The sequence below is a fragment of the Struthio camelus genome, chromosome 6, assembly GCF_040807025.1.
Source record: "Struthio camelus isolate bStrCam1 chromosome 6, bStrCam1.hap1, whole genome shotgun sequence".
In the NCBI taxonomy this organism is placed as follows: domain Eukaryota; kingdom Metazoa; phylum Chordata; class Aves; order Struthioniformes; family Struthionidae; genus Struthio; species Struthio camelus.
Genome location: NC_090947.1, coordinates 40,340,920 through 40,359,858, shown reverse-complemented (window position 1 = coordinate 40,359,858; position 18,939 = coordinate 40,340,920). Strand labels below are relative to the sequence as shown.

The 18,939-nt window shown below is 35.7% G+C and overlaps 1 protein-coding gene across 2 annotated transcripts in view; it reads left to right on the top strand.

Moving 5' to 3' along the window:
• LRP1B (LDL receptor related protein 1B) overlaps positions 1–18,939 on the top strand; it is a 741,350-nt gene that overhangs the window by 629,845 nt on the left and 92,566 nt on the right. For both annotated transcript variants that reach the window (XM_068949290.1, XM_068949291.1), the window contains 5 exons: positions 12,419–12,607; positions 13,340–13,488; positions 16,841–16,934; positions 18,557–18,673; positions 18,784–18,903. In XM_068949290.1, the coding sequence (XP_068805391.1) occupies positions 12,419–12,607; positions 13,340–13,488; positions 16,841–16,934; positions 18,557–18,673; positions 18,784–18,903 (669 nt within the window). The remainder of the gene's footprint in view (positions 1–12,418; positions 12,608–13,339; positions 13,489–16,840; positions 16,935–18,556; positions 18,674–18,783; positions 18,904–18,939) is intronic.

Below are 18,939 nucleotides of genomic sequence, written 5' to 3'. Positions count from 1 at the left end.
CAAATATAATTTTGCACTTCCCTGGTAGAAGGATAAAATAACTTTGAAAATTCTAGTCTAATGAACTAAACTTTATGACTGTGCTGCTTTTCACTAACAGAGGTAATTAAAAAATTAGTATCCTTTACCGATCACGTGTTTAAAAAGGAGATTTTTTTACAGTGATGAATGTTTCTCGTATTCCAGATGGTATTGTGAAAGATCTTTTACTGTAATTAAAATACTTGACATAGTCAGTACTGGGTTTTTTTGTTCAGGTGAAACTTGGTATTATGTGAGCTCCCTTTGCGTAATCTAGCCTGATTTATCCAAACCTCAAAACTGTTGTTATCCTGGTAAAAAAAAATTCATGAATTTCGGCCTTTTTGGCTTTTATCTCGTACTAGGTGCTTCCAGGATTTCTCTGAACCACAGTTCATGAAATAACTCCTTTATTTCTAGATTAGAGTTTTCCTTTGAAATAAATTAAACAAAAAAAAAATTTCTAGCTCTTGTGATCATGAAGAATAAATTATAAATAGATATGAACAGTTCAATGACAGTGAATTGAGATGGCAGATTGGAGAGACTACAGCAATAGCTGTGAGAGTTGCAAACGTTCTTATTAATCTCGGCATTAACTTCTGTGCTTTTTGTGACAAGCACAAGATAGTTTAGTGATCTTAACCTGCTTACCTAAGCAGTGCTTGCGCAGACAAGGCCCTGAGTCCTGAGTGCTGGCTGAATTCCTCATGACAGTCTATTTTTCTATCAGAGGAAACAAAGCCCCTTACTCTTCTTGATGTTATTCCCTATGTTGCTGTCCTGCTGTTTCCTTCTCATACAATTACCCTTTTTGTTCTTTTTTTATGGATTTTAACCCTACCCCTGACTGCGCTGGTCAAACTTTTCACAATTTGCTCATTCAACCTGAATGTTTCAGGATTCTCTTTTCTCAGAAAACGTCCTTATATCAGCAGATTTCAGAAAATACCAGCAAAATTCAATTCATCCTATCTTTGGTTTCCATTGGCTTGCTCTCCAGCCTGTATTAGTCTAATCTAGCCCAAGTGGGTGAAATCAGCTTCAACTGCCTTTACATTCACAGAATTAATGGTTTCTCTAGAAGGTGAGTGAACCTAGGGAACAAGAAAACTTATCACAGGCCCATATTTGGTACCAGTGAAGAGCAGTGTTTCATATAACAAATACTCTTTCTCATGCAACAAAACAAAAACCCTCCTACCTTTAGACAGCTGAATGTCTTCAGGACTCCTTACAGAGCATGTCTGATTCTCTAGATACTACAGTGAAAATATTAGAATTCATGTGTTACTAGACATTCTGTATCCGTTTATTTCTGGCAGTTTTACGATATCCATTAGCGAATAGAAATAGATAGAAATTGGTACCTGCAATATGAGGCAAGTTTCAAAACTGACAGTGACTTTGTGTACAGCTAGTGTCATGATACTTTTAAGAACTTGGCTTTTTTAAGTAGATTCAAGCAATAAATTTTTTTTTTCCTTTGGGAGAAAGCTCCTGGGGTATTTAAATCATGTGGAAGAAAGATTTTCTTTTCAGTTCATGCTGTTTGTCATTTTCTGTTATCAGGTACTTCTCTCAGAGCGCAATTATCAAACCAGAGTCAAGGTGTCACAATTTGTAGAAAATTCTGGCCAATCTGTCTTTAATCAAAATCTTTACCCCATCCCTCTGCCCGATACGGAAACAAACTAATACATGAATTCTGTATGTCTGGATGTTTTCAGCATAAGATTGGAAACACTTCTGGAAGATGAACTTTAATCATTACGTGTTAATTGTCTTAATAAGAGAAACTAGGGGAAATTTAATGGCTAGGGTTTAGAAGAAGTGAAACTTTATGATATCTGCTAGCTTTGCAGTATAAGAAACTATGAATCTGTGTGGATTAAATAAGACAGATTGGTTTCATGCCTTGTGGATACCTATGTTTCTTGAAAATGTACTGCCCACATGGATTGCATGGTCCATGTTTCTTCTGCTGTTCTGAGACATTTTGTGTTGTCAAAGTTGACTAATGGATGGTTGATCTTATTCTGTTGTTTCTGTTTTCAAATGGAAAGCAGAAAAAGGATAAAGGCATACATATGGCCGTAAAGTGTACACTGATGGAGCAGAGGGAAAAAGTCTAAATAGGGATCATGTGAGCAGTGCGATCTGAAGTAGTAGTTCTAGAAAACTAGGTATATTTTCATCTCCTTCTCTGGCCTTTGAGGGTAGTATGGCTAGCTTGCTGTGAGTTTTTTTCTGAGAATATGTTTACTGAATGTCAAATTATTTGTTACCAAAATGTATCAGAAAATGTCACAGAGACTTCACAAGACCTAGTAAAAAAAAAGTCTCTTGTCAAAATGAGCAGCTCTAATATGTATCATAAAAAGATGTTATCATATAAGATAGACCCTGAAATGTTTGGTGTTTTGCACTAGATACTTCGTAAAGACAAACAGAACAATTTTAAGCTGGTTATTTACATGGTATGTGTTAAATCCATGAGTGTTTTTCCCATGCAACTGTGGTTTGCTTATATGTTGGTGATTTAGAGCTTAGTGGGAACAGTTTTTGGAACAAGTATATTTTTTTATTTCTTTCTTACAGATCTTAAAAAAAATCAGAGAAAAAGAGAACACTGCTGCTTTTCTCTTGTAAAATTCCTCAGTTTTTCCATAGAGAAGTAGGCTTTTATAATTGTCGAGACAGTCCAGTAAGAACTTTGAAAACACGCTAACTAGGCCAGAAATCTTACAGTACTTAGGAGCTCTTCTTGGCGCTAGGGGCAGCAATGACCTTGCTTATCTACTTGAAGTTTAATGCTTGATTATGTAAACTGTCTTTAGAGCTTGGCCAATTTAACACTGCAGCATTCACAAACACTATGCATAGTAAACGATTAAGCAACCATTGAAGCATTAATCTGGCTAAGCACTAAGCTGGTTTATGTCTGTAAGCTTTAAAAACATTTAAGAATTTGTCAGACTTAACAGCTGCCTTTGGTTCCTGTTTCCCAGAGGAGATGCAAGGTTTGCAGTTCCCCAGCTACCTGATTGTCTCATACAGGTTTTCATATGCTTTGGAACTCTTAAAACCCAGAGGTGCCTACCATTTTCCCATTTCACTCTTTGAAGATGAGTACTTCAGCATAATGAAACTATAAAAGTTGAATCAGATAGTCCAGTTTAGGAAGTACAGAAGCTCCTCTGAGCTGAGATTAGTCCTTAACTGTGCCGAGTTCTTTGATGTTTTATACTGTAACAACAAAAGTTTAGCACTTCATTGCTTCATCCTATATAAGCATGAAAATTAAGCAAGGAAGCAGTGTTGAAACTTTAAATTAATTGAGTATTTGTAAATGACTCCTTTAGTGGTAATGTAGTTATCAGAGATAAACTTTTTTTATAATATCACAATTAAAAAAAGTTATTTTGCTTGAAATTGACTTGTGCTTCAGTGCTAACAAACTTCAAAATTGGTGTGCATATATGCCACTTGAAAGTATTAAGTTAAATATTAAGTAAAAGGTTCTTTGAGATGATAGTAACTTTTTTTATTTTAGGTTCTGCAGTTTCAAAAATTGTAACTTGAAAGACCTTTGTAGGTACAGAAGGAATATTTTTGTCTAATTCTGAACTCCTGAGTTTTATAACCATGTTAATCTAGTTATTTATATAATTTCCCTAGTGTATAAGTGATGTAACAAATTGCAGAAACATAATTCCATACAGTTTTAAGCTGCAGTATTCACAGCTGAAGAATTAGAGAAGTCTGAAAAGAGGGTTTCTAAGAGTGACAGGTGAGAAATATACAATAGTTCTAATACTGCAACAATTTTTCTCCCAGTTTATGTGAAGTCTATAAGGTTATTCATTGTAGCCACCATTGATAGCACCGACCAGTATTATAATTGCTTGACTTCTATTGTTGGGTTCTAGATTCCATTTTCATGATTGTTAAGAAAAAATTCTCCAGCTCATATGTCTTCCTAAATCTAATTATTTTATTTTATTGTATTCTCCCTCTTTTAATGGCATATTCAGGAAAAATACATACATTCACATATATTAAAGGCAATTCCTATGATTATGTTAGTCTGAAGTTCCACAGTTCAGGGAGCATGAAGATTGACAACAGGTTGGTTCCTGTATCTTTGACTCTTCACAGGATAAGACACCTAAATTTAGTTGGATTGTAAACATCTGAAAATAATTTTTCTACACACTCATTAAAAACTTGGCAGACACTGGCTGGTAAAGTCTATGAAGTTTCCATATGTGCTAGACATGCTCCATCACAAATTTTAAAGGATGGGCTTTACTTTCCGTGCAGTTGCTTCTGTCGGAAAGCTGCTAGAACTGAGCATAAAATACAGTTTTTCCTGTGTCACAATGTCTCCCCTGTTCATACCAAAGCAATAAAAAGGGGAGGCAAGAAGTAGCCTGTTGTCAGTGCAGGAGAGTGCAGAATGTTGTGCACCTTAGATAGTAGTGGTAGAAGATTTTTGAAAATTTGACCTTCTCTTCTTATACAGTTTTTACAAGGGTTGTAGGCTCTTCTCTTTGGAAAGTGAGGAGACAGATCTCTTTCTAAATTAAAGATAGCTATGAGAACATGAAGTTGTCAGCCAGCTTCAGCTTGCTTGAGCAGGATTAGTGAGGTGAACGCCAAAGAAAATGTAACCTTGGTGGATATGACAAAGTCCAGGTGTTTTTGTAGCATTTCTTAGTTAGAAGAAGTCAACAAAGTTCCTTTTTAAGGATACTTTTCCTTGGCACATGGGTTCTACCAGCTGGCAGTGAGACATTTTTTGCCCATTATTAATTAATAGAATATTTGCCTCTACTTTTGGAAATACTGTACCTTACCTTAAGAGTAGGTTGGAGAGAACCATTCGTGGAAAATCATGCCTATAATCCTTTTTTGAATTTTTTTCATTTTGCAAAATTCCAGTTAAATTCTTTAGTATTTACTGGAGATATAGAAAATGAGAGCATTGTTTATGTGTCAATAAGGGCTGAGTGGGACTGGCTTCACTTCCATATAGTATGGCAAGCATATGTGATAGTTACAGAATCCCAGATAGCATTTTTTCACCCCTGAAATCAAACCTTGCATATTATGCTACAGTTTTTATACTTTAGAATATCAGAGATACACAGTTCTGACTAGAAAACATAAGGGAAACGTAATTCATACAAAGTAAAAGTAGATATTTTTATCACATATACGACAGTATGTGAATTTGTATTCATGTGTGAAAATCACTGCCAAATGTGAGACATACCTGCATTTTAAATCTGTGCACAGTTCTCACATGTCTACATATCATGTTATGGAGTTATGGGGCTCTTCTAAGTTTTCTTAGGCACTTTATCTCCTTTTAGTATGTTACCTATGGTCATTTTTTTCTTCCCATTTTCCTCAGCCTTCCGATAGGCCTGTGCTTTTCCTCTCTTTTCTAGCTTCTCTCCCTTATCAAAGTTATCATCTTTTTTTTTTTTTTTGTCAGTTTGGTCAAACACTGCTTGAGACCAGAATTCTGCCCATACTGTAAGAGAATTCCTTTTTTTTTTTTTTTTTGTATAATATCAAACCCTGATGGAGAATTAGAGCTGGTAGCAGAAGGCCTGTTAGAGAAGGAGGGCATTGCAAGTGGGGGCTCATCCACCTGTGGTAGTGGGGGAGGCTATGGTAGAAAAAGGTATCACAAAAGCAAAGTTCAGAAATGACTTAGGTCGTTTCGGATTCCATCTTTGTTATCTCTGAATAACTCAGATAAAATGTTTTACTTGCAAAATAAGAAGAGCGAGGTCTTGAAAATCAAAATGTGTTGTCAATTTGAAACCACAAGTTTTTGCTGCTGGAGCAGATTAAAGCAATTTTGACTGGTATATGATATATGCATGTATAGTAGTATTATATAGAAAGTGGCATATATGTTTTGATCTATACTGTATCAAAAGTTATAAGAAACTTGAGTCACTGAAGCAACTAACTAGGACTCCGTGGAAGCAGTTAGTTGAGCGAATACTGTTCAGGCAAGGATTTATGAAAGGAGCTGAGGGTCCTTTTCCCCTCTTCCCTCACCCCATAGCAGCTGTCCAGTGTGCGAGTCCATGATGATGGAGCCCGAATCCTGTGGCAGCTGGGCAGTTACCCCTTTTCTGATTGAACTGTTCTTGAATTAAACTAGTGGAGATTTCTTCATTTGAGAGAAAAGAATAACAACATATGGTTTACAGGGATTTGATGTTCCAGCGACAGGGAGAAAAGCACGCGGAGTAAACACTGCTCTAACAGAACGTTCTCATGGACTGCTAGAGCTGTATCCAGTAGATTATGGGTCTGTAGATGGATTATTTTATTTATTAATCAGTAACTTAGTTTTGCTGGATGTTTTGAGATACAGATAGGCCTTCGGCATGCTCCAGCCCAATTTTTGAAGCTTTCATAGAGGCCATAGTGTGACATAGCTATAAGAAACTTTGAAAGAGGAAAAAAAAATCAATTGAATACATACGCAATTCTGAAATAAATTTATACCAAGCAGTTCTAATGGATGTGTGTTAAAATGTCTGACTATTTAATTTTCCCTGAATTTACTGGTCTAGATCTGACCCTTCGTGTCAGGCTAATGTAATTTTTGTATTTAACAGTATACATTACTTTCTTACTAATGGATTGGCAAGTAGACATCTTGATTAAATATTTTCAAATAGTTAATATTATCAAAGCAGAGGTACTTACCAGTTATGCCTCTAGCCTGATTTTACTCTGAGTTTGCAGAAACTAGTCCATTTTCACAGTACTTAACTACAGAAAGGAGAGCAATGAGGCTTGCTTTCCTGTTTAAAAGTGTTATTCAAACTATAATAGCCTGCAGTGAGGTCAGTTGTTCGTATTGCAGCATGAGTAATGCAGATGGGTTCTGTTGAAGTTAAAGGAAAGACTAAGAAAAGAAAGTGAATGTTTACTAAGTATGTTTATGATAAATCAATAGCTGTCAGTACTTGAGATCTTGGAAAGCTTGAAACACTGATGTTCTCAAAGGGAAAAAATAAGAGGAAAAAAGATTTACTGTTGCATCAAAAAATCAGATTTAAAATTACATTATGATTTTGTGGGACTTTTTTGTCATTCACGTTCCCTGTGAAGTTTAGATTTTATAAGCTATTACATGGCAACAGTTTTGATGTTCTGTTCTTTACAATATACTAAAAGTTAATGGAAAAAGGCAAAATACAATTCAGCCGCTACGGAACTACTCCTCAACCAGTAAAATAAATCAGAATTAGCTGTCATTAAATGCCTTAAACCTGCAACTTTCCTCACTCTTTACAGATGTACCAAGTAGAAAAAAAAGAAAGTACGTTAATTTTTATGATCATCGTAGAAGAAATTTTCTTATAAAAATATTTGAATCTATTGATATTGTATATATTTTATATATTTTTACTTTAGATATATATTTAACACTTATTTATTTTTACTATTTTATTTACATAGAGTCTACTCATTGACTCTTTGATGGATTTTTAAAATAATTTTCTCTAAGTTTCATAGCTGGAATATTTATAGGTTTTACAACCTTAAATCATATAAAATCCTGAAAGAACTTTTGAGCAAGTTTGTGTTGAACTCTGCTTAATGACAAGGTGACTTTAGTGCAGAAGCCCATTCAAATTATAAAGTCACTCCATGGCCAAAAAATTTCAGAAGAAATGAGTGATTCATAGTACTATTTTCTCATACCTTCGATTGGTGTGGGCTAGAACCTTACCTTATGGCAGCAGTGGGCAGCATAGCCCCTTGCATACACGGGGCCACGTGATTTCCTGCTGGCATGCGTGGTATGTCGTGTTACTGTCTTGCCTCTTGTATTCTGGGCAAAGATACTTCAGTTTTGGCTACATACCAGCTGCTTATCCCACATCATCATCCTCTTTCCCAAGAGTCGTGTGGGATAGGTGGGCAGATGGGACAGGAAGGGAGCTATATTTAAGAACCTGCTTTGGAGAGATCCCACAGTCCTCCCACTATCATGAAACAGGGAGCATGTCCATCTCCACCTGAGAGTAGCCTTGCCCCCCATAAAGAAATTGGGTTACTGGTGGAGAGAGATTCCACAAAACTAGCTGGAAGGATACTTGATGGGAACTTGCTGAGGGCCAAGTGAATTATCCTGATGGGCTGGACCTGTGCTCTGGTCAGCCTGTGATATAGTCCCAGTTTAGATACTGTTTCCCTGTTTATGGCTATGAAGTAGTAAGTAGAATTTGTTCTTTGAAACTCATTAGTGAGGAAAGTTTTAGAGGATAATCTCCATTTAAAAGAACATTTTCTACACGGAGTTTGTTCCTCCCATTTTCTCACCAAGGAAGTCACAATCAAACCTGGGAAAAATGCCGTAAATGCTAACAGCATAAACAGATGTAGCCTAGTGAATTTATCAGTAATGGAAAAATCTGCAGCATTTCAGGTTCAGAGCTACTTCTTAGTTCTTTCACTGTAAGATAGGAAAGAACTTGTTTCTACACTGAGATAGCAAAGCAGCTCCCTCTCCTTCATGGCGAAGACTCCAAGAGAAAAATCACATGTTAAAAAGGACTGATAGGAATGAGGACTCATTTAGCAGCATTGATGAAAAGAAGATACTTTCTTCTAAGGGAGCTACAGTTTCTTGCCCTACATGTCAAATAGCCATTTGAACTGAACCACTCTCAAGAGACTTCATTTCACTTCACTGCTCATTGGATGCAGCATCCATGAATCTCATGATAAATTATTCTGGAGATTGAAGCTCTCTATTTATCTTCAGGTCAGAAACAGCAGCAGAACAAATGAATGACAAGCCTACTCTGAGAGCATGTAAATCATTGACAGTTTCAATTTTTGACTAGTTTGCTTTGATAATGGAAAGCTGAATTTTTAGAAGGAGATGCAGTTGTCCAGGTACTCTGTCATACTTCTTTTAAAGAACATAAAAAAAGAGAGTGTAGTATTTGTTACATTGTGGTTTTGTTTTTTAGACAATCAGAAGATTTCAGCTTCCAAACCTGCTGCTTACAGAATTGGCTTTAAAAAAAGCAAGGAAAAGTGTACTTGAATCAATCAACTGTTTTCTGAAATGCTGTGTCCTGATTGTACTATTTATTGTTTTACCCCACCCATTTAACTTAGCTTGCCTATTAATAAGTTATGATAAGAGAATTGAGACAGTGTCTCTACTGAATCTTTTTAAATACATGAATATAAAGTTTCATCTGGATTCTGATGTATGCATAATCCATTAAAGCTATGATAAATTGTATACTTTGATTTCTGAATGGATTTTGTGTCATTGTGGCAACCCACAGATTTAGATACAAAGAAAAACAAGCATTTACTCATACAGCTATACTCAGGATTTACTGTCCACTTGTAATTATTGGATCACCAAAAAAAGGACGACTGCTAGAGGTGGTTTTCTTTTGAGAGGAATGTTACAGAAGACCAAATCAAGATAATTCTCCCCAGTAAATCCTCTTCATGTGCATTAGGGCCTATTTATTCAGATTTGAATCTCAGCTGTGATCAGAAGAAGAGAATACAGACAGAGAAAAAAGAACATTTATTTTATTTAGAAATCCTGGAGTGATATCTTTGACATCTTAAATTGATGTCAAAAGCAGCAGCCAGGGTCATAATTAATATGAATAGATGTCTTTCCAGAACTCGAGCAAAAGTAAAATAAATAGCTTTATGGATAGCTTCAGGGTTTCACTCTGAGAGTAGGAGTTTCTCTTTCTGCTGTTTATTCCATCTTCTTCTGTCAGTCTGGTTTGTATTCCTCACTAGAAAGTGTCCTTTAAGATCAGTGGGAATTTTGTTGTTTTCCAGATATTCTGAAAATTAATGCTAGTCTTTTGAATTTTGTACTGTGGCTTGATCACATGAGTCTAAGAATATTTACAGTCTACCTAGAATAAAAAGTGTTGTTTAATGTGCCTGTGTCTCTGTCTATAAGGATGGCAGTATGGGTGTTGCTGGTTCAAACAAAAAGATGCTTCTTTTACACAGTATTCATTATTCATGCACACAGAAAATAAACTCGGAGTTCGTTCAGAATTATAATTTCCTTTTTTTTTTTTTTTTTTTTCAAATGACAGGTATGTTTAAGGTCTGTGCTTCCCTATTTAATTACAGTAATCTGGCAGTAAGCATAGGGTATGAAAGTTAATATTCTCAATCAATAATGTTAAACTATTTTACAGATCATTCACTTCTTTCTAATTAAAATTAGAGATACATGCCTTTTCCTGAACAAAAGGTGTTTGAACTCATCAAAGATGCATGCAAAGCTTAAGGATTCTCTCAAAAGATTCAAGGTAATCACCGGTCTTCTGCAGAAAACCAAAAAAATGGTAATAACTGGCAGTTGACTCCTTAGTCTCAGTAGCGAATAGGTGCAGGGTTACATGTTCATTGTACTGTTGTCAGTACTAGAGATTGTCCCACGCTCAGTTCTAATCTAAAGTGAAGTTATGTACCTTTTCTAGTCTACAGCTTATTTTCTCCACCAAGGGAATTACTCTAGTTCACAGCAGAGTGTGAATAAAATTAACATGCTGTAGTTCATAGAGTTGGGGATATATATATATATATGTGTGTGTGTGTATGTACATACAAACACACGTTTGTATGTATATCTTGCATAAGTCATATATGCCTTGCAGTGGGCATACAAACCCTGCCCTAGCCTTTGGCCATTCTGGGCCAAAGAATCTGGGAGGCTGTTCATGCAATTTATTTTGATACACCCTGTGGTAAGAGAATGTCAGCCAGAAGGGAAAATAATCAGTATAATGGAATTAGTTGTAGTTGTAGGTTCTGTGTCCTTAATTTCTTGTACTTGGGTTGTTACTTTGGCAGAAGTGAAAATAATGATACTTCAAGTGTTCTTTCCTTGAAGAAAGAGGAACAGGATGGCAATAATCAGCATGGAGAGTTATTTGCTTCTAGTCTGAAGACCCCCTTTTCACAATGTGATTCTTCAAATAATGGAAATTGTAAGAGCTTTTCTTGAGATGTGCTATATTAGGTAGGGAACCAGGCCAAAGTTGCCTATGTAAGAAGTCAGACTTCTATGTATGATTGCACTTCGACTGATTTCTCAGAAATATTCCAAACCTCTTCAGAAGACTATATGATGACTGCAGCATATGTAAACATACAAGAAGGCAAAATAATTTCAGGTGTAAGAAGCAAGGGAATAGAGTTTCTGTTGACCAGGAGGTAAGATATCCTACAGTGGAATTCAGTGTATTGTATACAAAAGTGAACTTGCTATAAGTTGTCATCCTTACACTCAGTCATCGCTTATCAGCGAACTATGAAATGTTTGAACTGATAACTTAGAGATTTACCAACCCCATTTAAGTCCAGTCCAGGTAGAAAGATGAAGCTATTTTCATCAAAGAAAAAAAGGAGAAGGTGTCAAGGGTATACTGGTTAAAGATGGCAGACTCAGCTTCTCTGATTTGCTTCCTCAGCTTTTTCAGTAATTAGGTTGGTTCAGTGATAAAAGCTTTTATGACTTGCAAATTGAGAGATGTAGTTGGATTTTCTCCTGTGACATTTAGGGTTACAGCAGTGTGCATAAAAAACAGTAGAATTAATTTTACATTTACCAAGAGCAAATAGCCAAAGGTTAAAGAGTATACGGGATGAAGAACATCCCAAAACTTTTTCCCCCTTTTGCCTTTTGTTTCCTTCTCTTTTTAACAATGTTGATGAGGCATTTTGTGATATTAAAACAATGGGATAATATCATTAGTTCATGTAATTTTTTTTTTCAGTTGCATGGTTGTTTATGCTAGGAATACACAATAAGCCTCTTACTGTTGTGTTTATTTTAATATAAACTGCTTTTCTCATTTCTGTTTTGTCAATGTGTTTTGCGAAGATGAAATATTAATAATTGACTTAAACGATGTTAGATATAGAACATCTAAAGATGCATGCATTGTGTTTTGGGTGTGTTGTAGAAACTTCTGTTCCCCCAAGACAGCAAATAAATACTGGCCTTCTGCAAAGACTAAATTAAGTTATATGTGTCTTACCTACTTCTTTAAAATTTAGCACATCATGGGTTAGAATCTGGAGGTGATTTTTGTTAACTGAAATTCTTTCATTTCCTTAACGCTGGTCAGGCCAACTAATGCTCAGCAAGCAGAGCTCACATACCCAATCCTTCTTTATCGTAACTGGTGATAAAGAACCCTCTAGGCTTGACACATTGTCATGACAATTATTCTCAAGGTGTTATATAGTAGTTGTATCTGTCAACCCAGGCAGTATGGAATATTTTAACTGGCAGTCTTCCAAGAGTGAATATTAATCTTAGCATCTCTTCTTACAGTCCCTAATCAAGACATTCCAGGGGTGATTGCACTAACGTTGTTTGAGGATTACATCTACTGGACAGATGGGAAAACCAAATCACTCAGCCGTGCCCACAAAACCTCTGGATCAGACAGGCTATCACTGATTAACTCATGGCATACCATAACAGACATCCAGGTGTATCATTCTTACAGGCAACCTGATGGTAATTATCCTCTCTGTGCTTTCCATACAGCATGTTGATGTGTTTCACTTAGTAGCCAGTTTCTGACTTACTGGGAAATTGTTTGTTGTGTCTAGTGGTACCCTTTTATTTCTATTTCATTTTAAATTTTGGAGTTTTCAGATTAGCAATTCTAACCATAAAGCTGTAGTTAGTGTTGTAAATGTATCTAGTATTAAGTAAATATAATGCATCTTGTTCAGTGACGAGATACAAATTTGGACTCTAAATTTAACGCAAAGACCTTTAGGGATACTGAGCAGAAGCAAAGAGTTGTTAAATTACAATGTAGTACAAGTTACCAATCATCAAGATAGAAACAGTGTATTACAAAACCATTTAATATTGTTGTTGCAGAGGTAGAAGAGTGTTAATGTTACAGAAGAATACTATTACTTAAATACTTGTTGGACTGAATATCAGAGAATGCAGGTGTTACGATTGTGTCCGATCTCCTGAAATCCATGGGCTTGAATTCTAACTGGAAAAAAACTAACTTAGGTTGGCTAATTTGTTGTCCCATTATAAAAAAAAAAAAGATGCTTTTTTTTCCTTTCATCCTTTCAGTATGTGAATCTACATCCATAGTAATAATTAATTTTTGCATACAAAAAAGATGAATAACTTAAAGGCAAAGGACTCCTTTTTTTCCCCCCCCTTGGAAATCAGTGATCAGCTGACAGCTCTGATATTGTTTTCCTATTCTGTCCACAGTGTCTAAACATCTATGTGCACTGAATAATGGTGGCTGCAGTCATTTATGCCTTCTAGCCCCTGAGAAGATGCATACTTGTGCCTGTCCCACTAACTTTTACCTTGCTGCAGATAACAAGACCTGCCTATCAAACTGCACTGCCAGTCAGGTAAGTGTGTGTGAGCAGGGGGACTAGTTGTGTTATAATGTGTTTTCACCTCCTTTTAAATAATGAATTTTAGTGCTCATGAAATGTGGAAGCATCAGTCGAAGGAGCTGAAGACTAGGTAACCCTCGGGTGCTTTTAAAATTTCCAATGCTTCATCTTGAAGAGTATTAATTAAAAGCAGACTTGCAAAGTGCCTTTTTTCCAGAGAATGCAGAATTTGTTCCCATTCAAATGTGAATATTTCTGTTAGTCATAAGAACAAATAAAGCTACTAAATTCATAAGAATTACTTTGAAAATACATTCATATAAAATATAAGACAGAAGAATACAAAGCATAGTAAATAAAAATGATTTGGGGGCTTTCATGCATGAGCAAACTATACATAAATACAGGAAAAGGGGCTCAGTCTAGTTAGTAGATAGGTAAATGATAGGTTCAGTAGCTGAAAGGGGAATGGTAAAAGGTGCAACTTTTTAACAATTAGGTCAATTAAAACATTGAATTTTTAATGTGAAGTGGCTTCCCCATTACTTGAAGTTAGCATTTAGTGCTTTTCCTGAATATGTTAGGTAGATTAACTAGAACATAGAGATTTCTTTCTTATCAAAGAACCACTTTTATCAAAGTCTTTGGTCTGTTTTACTCAGACAATTAGCTTAGGATGATTATAATAGTACATTCGGCTTTCAAAATCTGTAATTTTTCTGGTTGTCCAGATTCACTAAATGTATACTAATGACCCCTTGTGATATCCTACATCATGATGCATTTTGTCTGTATTCATTAAGAAAAGGGTTTCACTCTTCAGTTTAAAAAAAAAAGTGGTCATCTTAATTTATCTTTGACGTTTTAAAATGATGTATAATTTCATACAGTTAATATTGTTTCAGAAACCTTCCCGCTGTCTTCCTCTGTTCCCCTTGAGGTAGTGTTTTATGTGATTTTAATTTCTTCATCGCATCTTTTCTTTTGAGATTCACTGCTTATTACTTCCCATTAAGTGACGAAAGAGGGAAGAATGTGTAAAACAGAATGAGAAATTTCGTACATAATCTTTTTCCCCCCCATTTCCACGTTCTTATATTTGTCTTGCAAATAATCACAGCACAGGTGGGTTTTTTTCCCCCCCCTCCTCAAATTGAAATGTTAAGTTACTCCATGGTGAACTAATATTAAGATGTAACAGTTGATGGATTGAATGGCTTTACTCCTTTCTAACTCTTTCACTGGTAGTCTGAATTAAAGGATAGCATCATATCTTGGATCCTTCAAGAGCAGTATTTTACAACTTTTGGGTGCCATAGGAGGAAGAGCAAGGTTGTATAAAAGAAGCTGTTTGCAGGCAGACTGTTATAAGTTAAAACAGTAGTTATTAGGTCTCCTCATCTTCTGATTTTGAAAACTCTTTTCTATTTGATAATTTTACAATCCAATGGCATCGGATGGAGAGATCAGTGCCAAAAATATCCTCTACTACTTGCAGAAGACTTTTAAGGTCTTCTGCTTCTTCAGATGATGCTGTAAAATTTTAGTTGCTACTGTGATGTAATCACTCTCTTGACAACACATCTGTTGTTAGCCATTTCTGAAGGGAAGTTGCTAGATGGCTGATATACTAGTCTTACAGACTTTACAACCTCTCAGCTGTCTTTTGGTGGCTAGTCTAAATTAGGAAATTGTTTTTTGTGCACAAAATGCATCAGACTGATGAACACTAGAAAGGCAGGCCACCCAGGGACATTCCAGAGGCACCCATATGGTTCTGACAATTTTACAAAGTGACCGGGTCCCAAACGTAAAAGGGGATGGAGGCATTTTCATGCAGAGCATAACAAGCATCTGCGAGTTAGTACCTAGATCCTGGAATGAAATTTACGGTGTCAGTTTAACAGCCTGAACTCCATTTCAGTGAACAGAAAGTGGCTAGCATCTTAAAAGGATTAAGCAGCGGGAAGCCTAAGCTAGCAAATAGGAAATACTAAGAATGAGCGGGCTGAGCTTGTTTGTCTCCTACCATAGGAGGCCTTCGGCTAAGCTACGTTGAGATACACGCCTTCATGAAACAGTTAAATAGCCTTAAACCTATTCCTAAATAATCTCCTAGAGTATGGATATTCAGGTAACTTCTGACTTACAATGCTGGCTTAGGTACAAACAAAATCTGGAGCTTCGGTGTTCGTATAGTAGAGGTTGATGGCAGATGACCACATCATGCACTGTTGGCTAAAATGTGGAAGTTTCTTTTTGAGACATTCTTGAGTTTAGAATAACTGCCTTTCAGACTCAACCTATCTTACAGCATGTTCCTCAATGCAGTGCAGGGATGATGTAGTAGAATATAATTCTGATCCAGCTACAGGTCTTAATACATAAATGGCAGTGAAATCCTGAATTTTCTTGGCAGAAAAGATTAAAGTAAAGTTTAATAATATGCCTAAGTTTATTATTCTTTTTAAATAAAACTTTACTGAATAATCAAGGGTTTTTAAAACCTGGAGAAATGAAAAAGTTATGCTTATTCACAGAAAATAAAGTATCTTGCACTTCTAAACTGTTTAATTTCTTTCCCTTCTGTCCTCGTACAGACACCAGGTAGGAAACAGAACACTTGTTAACAAGTACTAATAGTCAATCCAGATTTTCGTCCTTACCATTAGCTGGAAGATGAACTTCTGATTTTAGATTTAGCCCTAGAGGACTCCATTAAATCCCTTTTACCTTTGATTTTGTTGACATTCCTTTTTCAGTTAGAATGAAGGTACAATCTTGCTTCTTTAACGAAGAGTAAAGGCATCACTAAGCTCTTGGGGGAGGGGGGGTTAACAAACATTTTATCTTTTTTTTCTTTGGAAAGCTTGGAAGGCTTAAACATGATTTTCTGACTTGATTCAAACTGTGTAAGCAATGCTGTACACAAGTACAACACTGCATGTTCCTGAGTTCTTTAGCCAGTTCTGCTTAACCGCATGGTTTCAGTTTATCTGGAAAAACGATACTAAAAGTCTATTTCAACAACCTGCAAAGACTGTTTAAAATGTGAAGTTGTTGTTTGCCATGTGATCTTAAAGGATCAAATCACAGAATACAGTAAAATACAGTAGTTATTTTTATATCAGTGGAGCTATAAATCAGTGTAGTGATATCATGGAAACTACAGTGAGTTGTATCAGCTGAACCCTCATTGCAAAACATCTGCAAAAAAAGAATGTTGTTTAAAAAAACAGGTTTTATAAAATCAACAACCAGCAGTTGATGAAACAATGACTTAATCATTAATTACATTATTCATGTAAAAAAAATATATATATATATATGCAAGCTTTTCTTGATTCTTTCCTTCCTTTTACAGTTCCGCTGCAAAACTGACAAATGTATTCCATTTTGGTGGAAATGTGACACTGTTGATGATTGTGGAGATGGCTCTGACGAGCCTGAGGAATGCCGTAAGTGTATTCTGAATTTGGAATCCAGCTTTTTCAATAGCGCTCGTATCTAATATAATTCTTCACAGCTGTTAGGAAGGGTTTTTTTGAAAGCTTTTGTTTGCAGTAGTATTCCCCCCCACCCTTTGATCTCTGTCAGATTTACAAAGGGTGCAGGCCTTGTCTATCAGCCCATGGAAGATTTCCATTAACTTATCACCGTGTGCTAGGATCTGTTAAGATCTTTGGAACACCACAAGAACATATTTTTCATGTTTTAAATCTTTACTTGATCCCATTTAAATGTTAGCCTAAGATATTTTTCTTAGAGTTATGTTTTGAGGATGCCTATTTTTATATACAAATAAGACAAAATCTGCCAAATTTCTTTGGTTTATTTTTATGCATATTAGAAATGTCATATTCTAACTACATTTGCTTATGTTTTATTTCAGGCTCAGCTACACATTATTTAGTATGATTTCCTGAGTAGTAGTAGTAATAACATTCTCCATGAGATTCCTACTGAGATTCTGTGTAATTTTCACAATCAAAAAATCATTTGAGCACGTGATTTTATGTAAATACTAAGTTTTATAGTTTTATAAATATTCTCAAAGGAAAGTTTTGAGAGTTAGGTCTCACCAGTCCAGTACAAACAATTTTATGCAATGAACTGTTTCCATGCATCCTGTGTAACTTTGACACAGTATCCTGAACGTGGTGCAGATTCAGCAGATTTCTTGATAGCCTTCTGTAGTTTATATCACAGCTTACTGTCGTATTCTCCCATTGAGTTTTAGACAACGTGAAGTCAATTATGATAATGTTTTCAGCATCCCAAAGGATAACTGGTAGCTGACTGAAAGTTTACTGAGATGTTAGAAAAATGCTTTCCCAGAGTAAAGGGTTCCTAAACAGTCATGTCTGTTGGTGATACTGTTTCTCAGTCCTAGTTGCTAACTGTTCCAACATAATCTACATAAATCAAAAAACTGTTATTCTATTCTCCCCTCAAGCTTATACACACACAAGTCCCTGTAACTCTACTGTGTATTCCACAAGTTCTCCAGTTAAGTAACAGTTCATTTGAATTTTGGGTATTGAAATCATCCATGTTTTTACAGTTTTACAATTATTTTTCTTTTTCTACTGCCAAGGCCTTTGAAACTAGTCTTTACATATATAATTATTATACATAAGCATACATCTTAATCTATAATGTGTTTATATAGAATAGTACTCTAAAAATGTGCAATTGCTTGTTCAGTCAAATGTCAGTGCCTGTGAGAAAGAGCAGTGGTAGACCTTTCATGGGAAATATACTTAGAGTGGGATAGAGGGTTTGAACTGAAGCATTTACATACTTAATAGCAAGTCTCTGTTGTGTCAACAGTAAGCGTCAACCTATAGAGGGTTGTGCTCTATGTCATTTGTAAGATAGAGGAGTTAGGCAAATTTAGAATCTCATAGCTGTTACAATACATTTACATTTTAGTAACTGTTATCTGCTCAGGGTGAGACTACATAATCAAATACAATAACTTAAGATTTCCTGTAATTAGTCCACAGAGAGGAACAGCACTATTGACATTTTACCATTCACCCGAGAGTATTGATAGCGGTTTTCTTTCTTTCATTAGCTGAATTCAGATGTCAGCCAGGACGTTTTCAGTGTGGAACTGGACTTTGTGCCCTTCCAGCCTTTATATGTGATGGAGAAAATGACTGTGGGGACAATTCTGATGAACTCAACTGTGGTAGGTGATTACATGTAGTATAGACTTCAGAAATGTGCTAAACTAATTTAAATGCTATGATTTAAATTCTGGCAAGAAACTCATTACTACTTTTATTCTTTTACATTAAGACACACATGTGTGTCTGTCAGGTCAGTTCAAGTGCACGAAGAACCAGAAGTGTATTCCGATAAATCTGAGGTGTAATGGACAGGATGACTGTGGTGATGAAGAAGATGAGAGAGACTGTCGTAAGTTATGTTTAGAGAATTTTTGTTGGAAAGCTG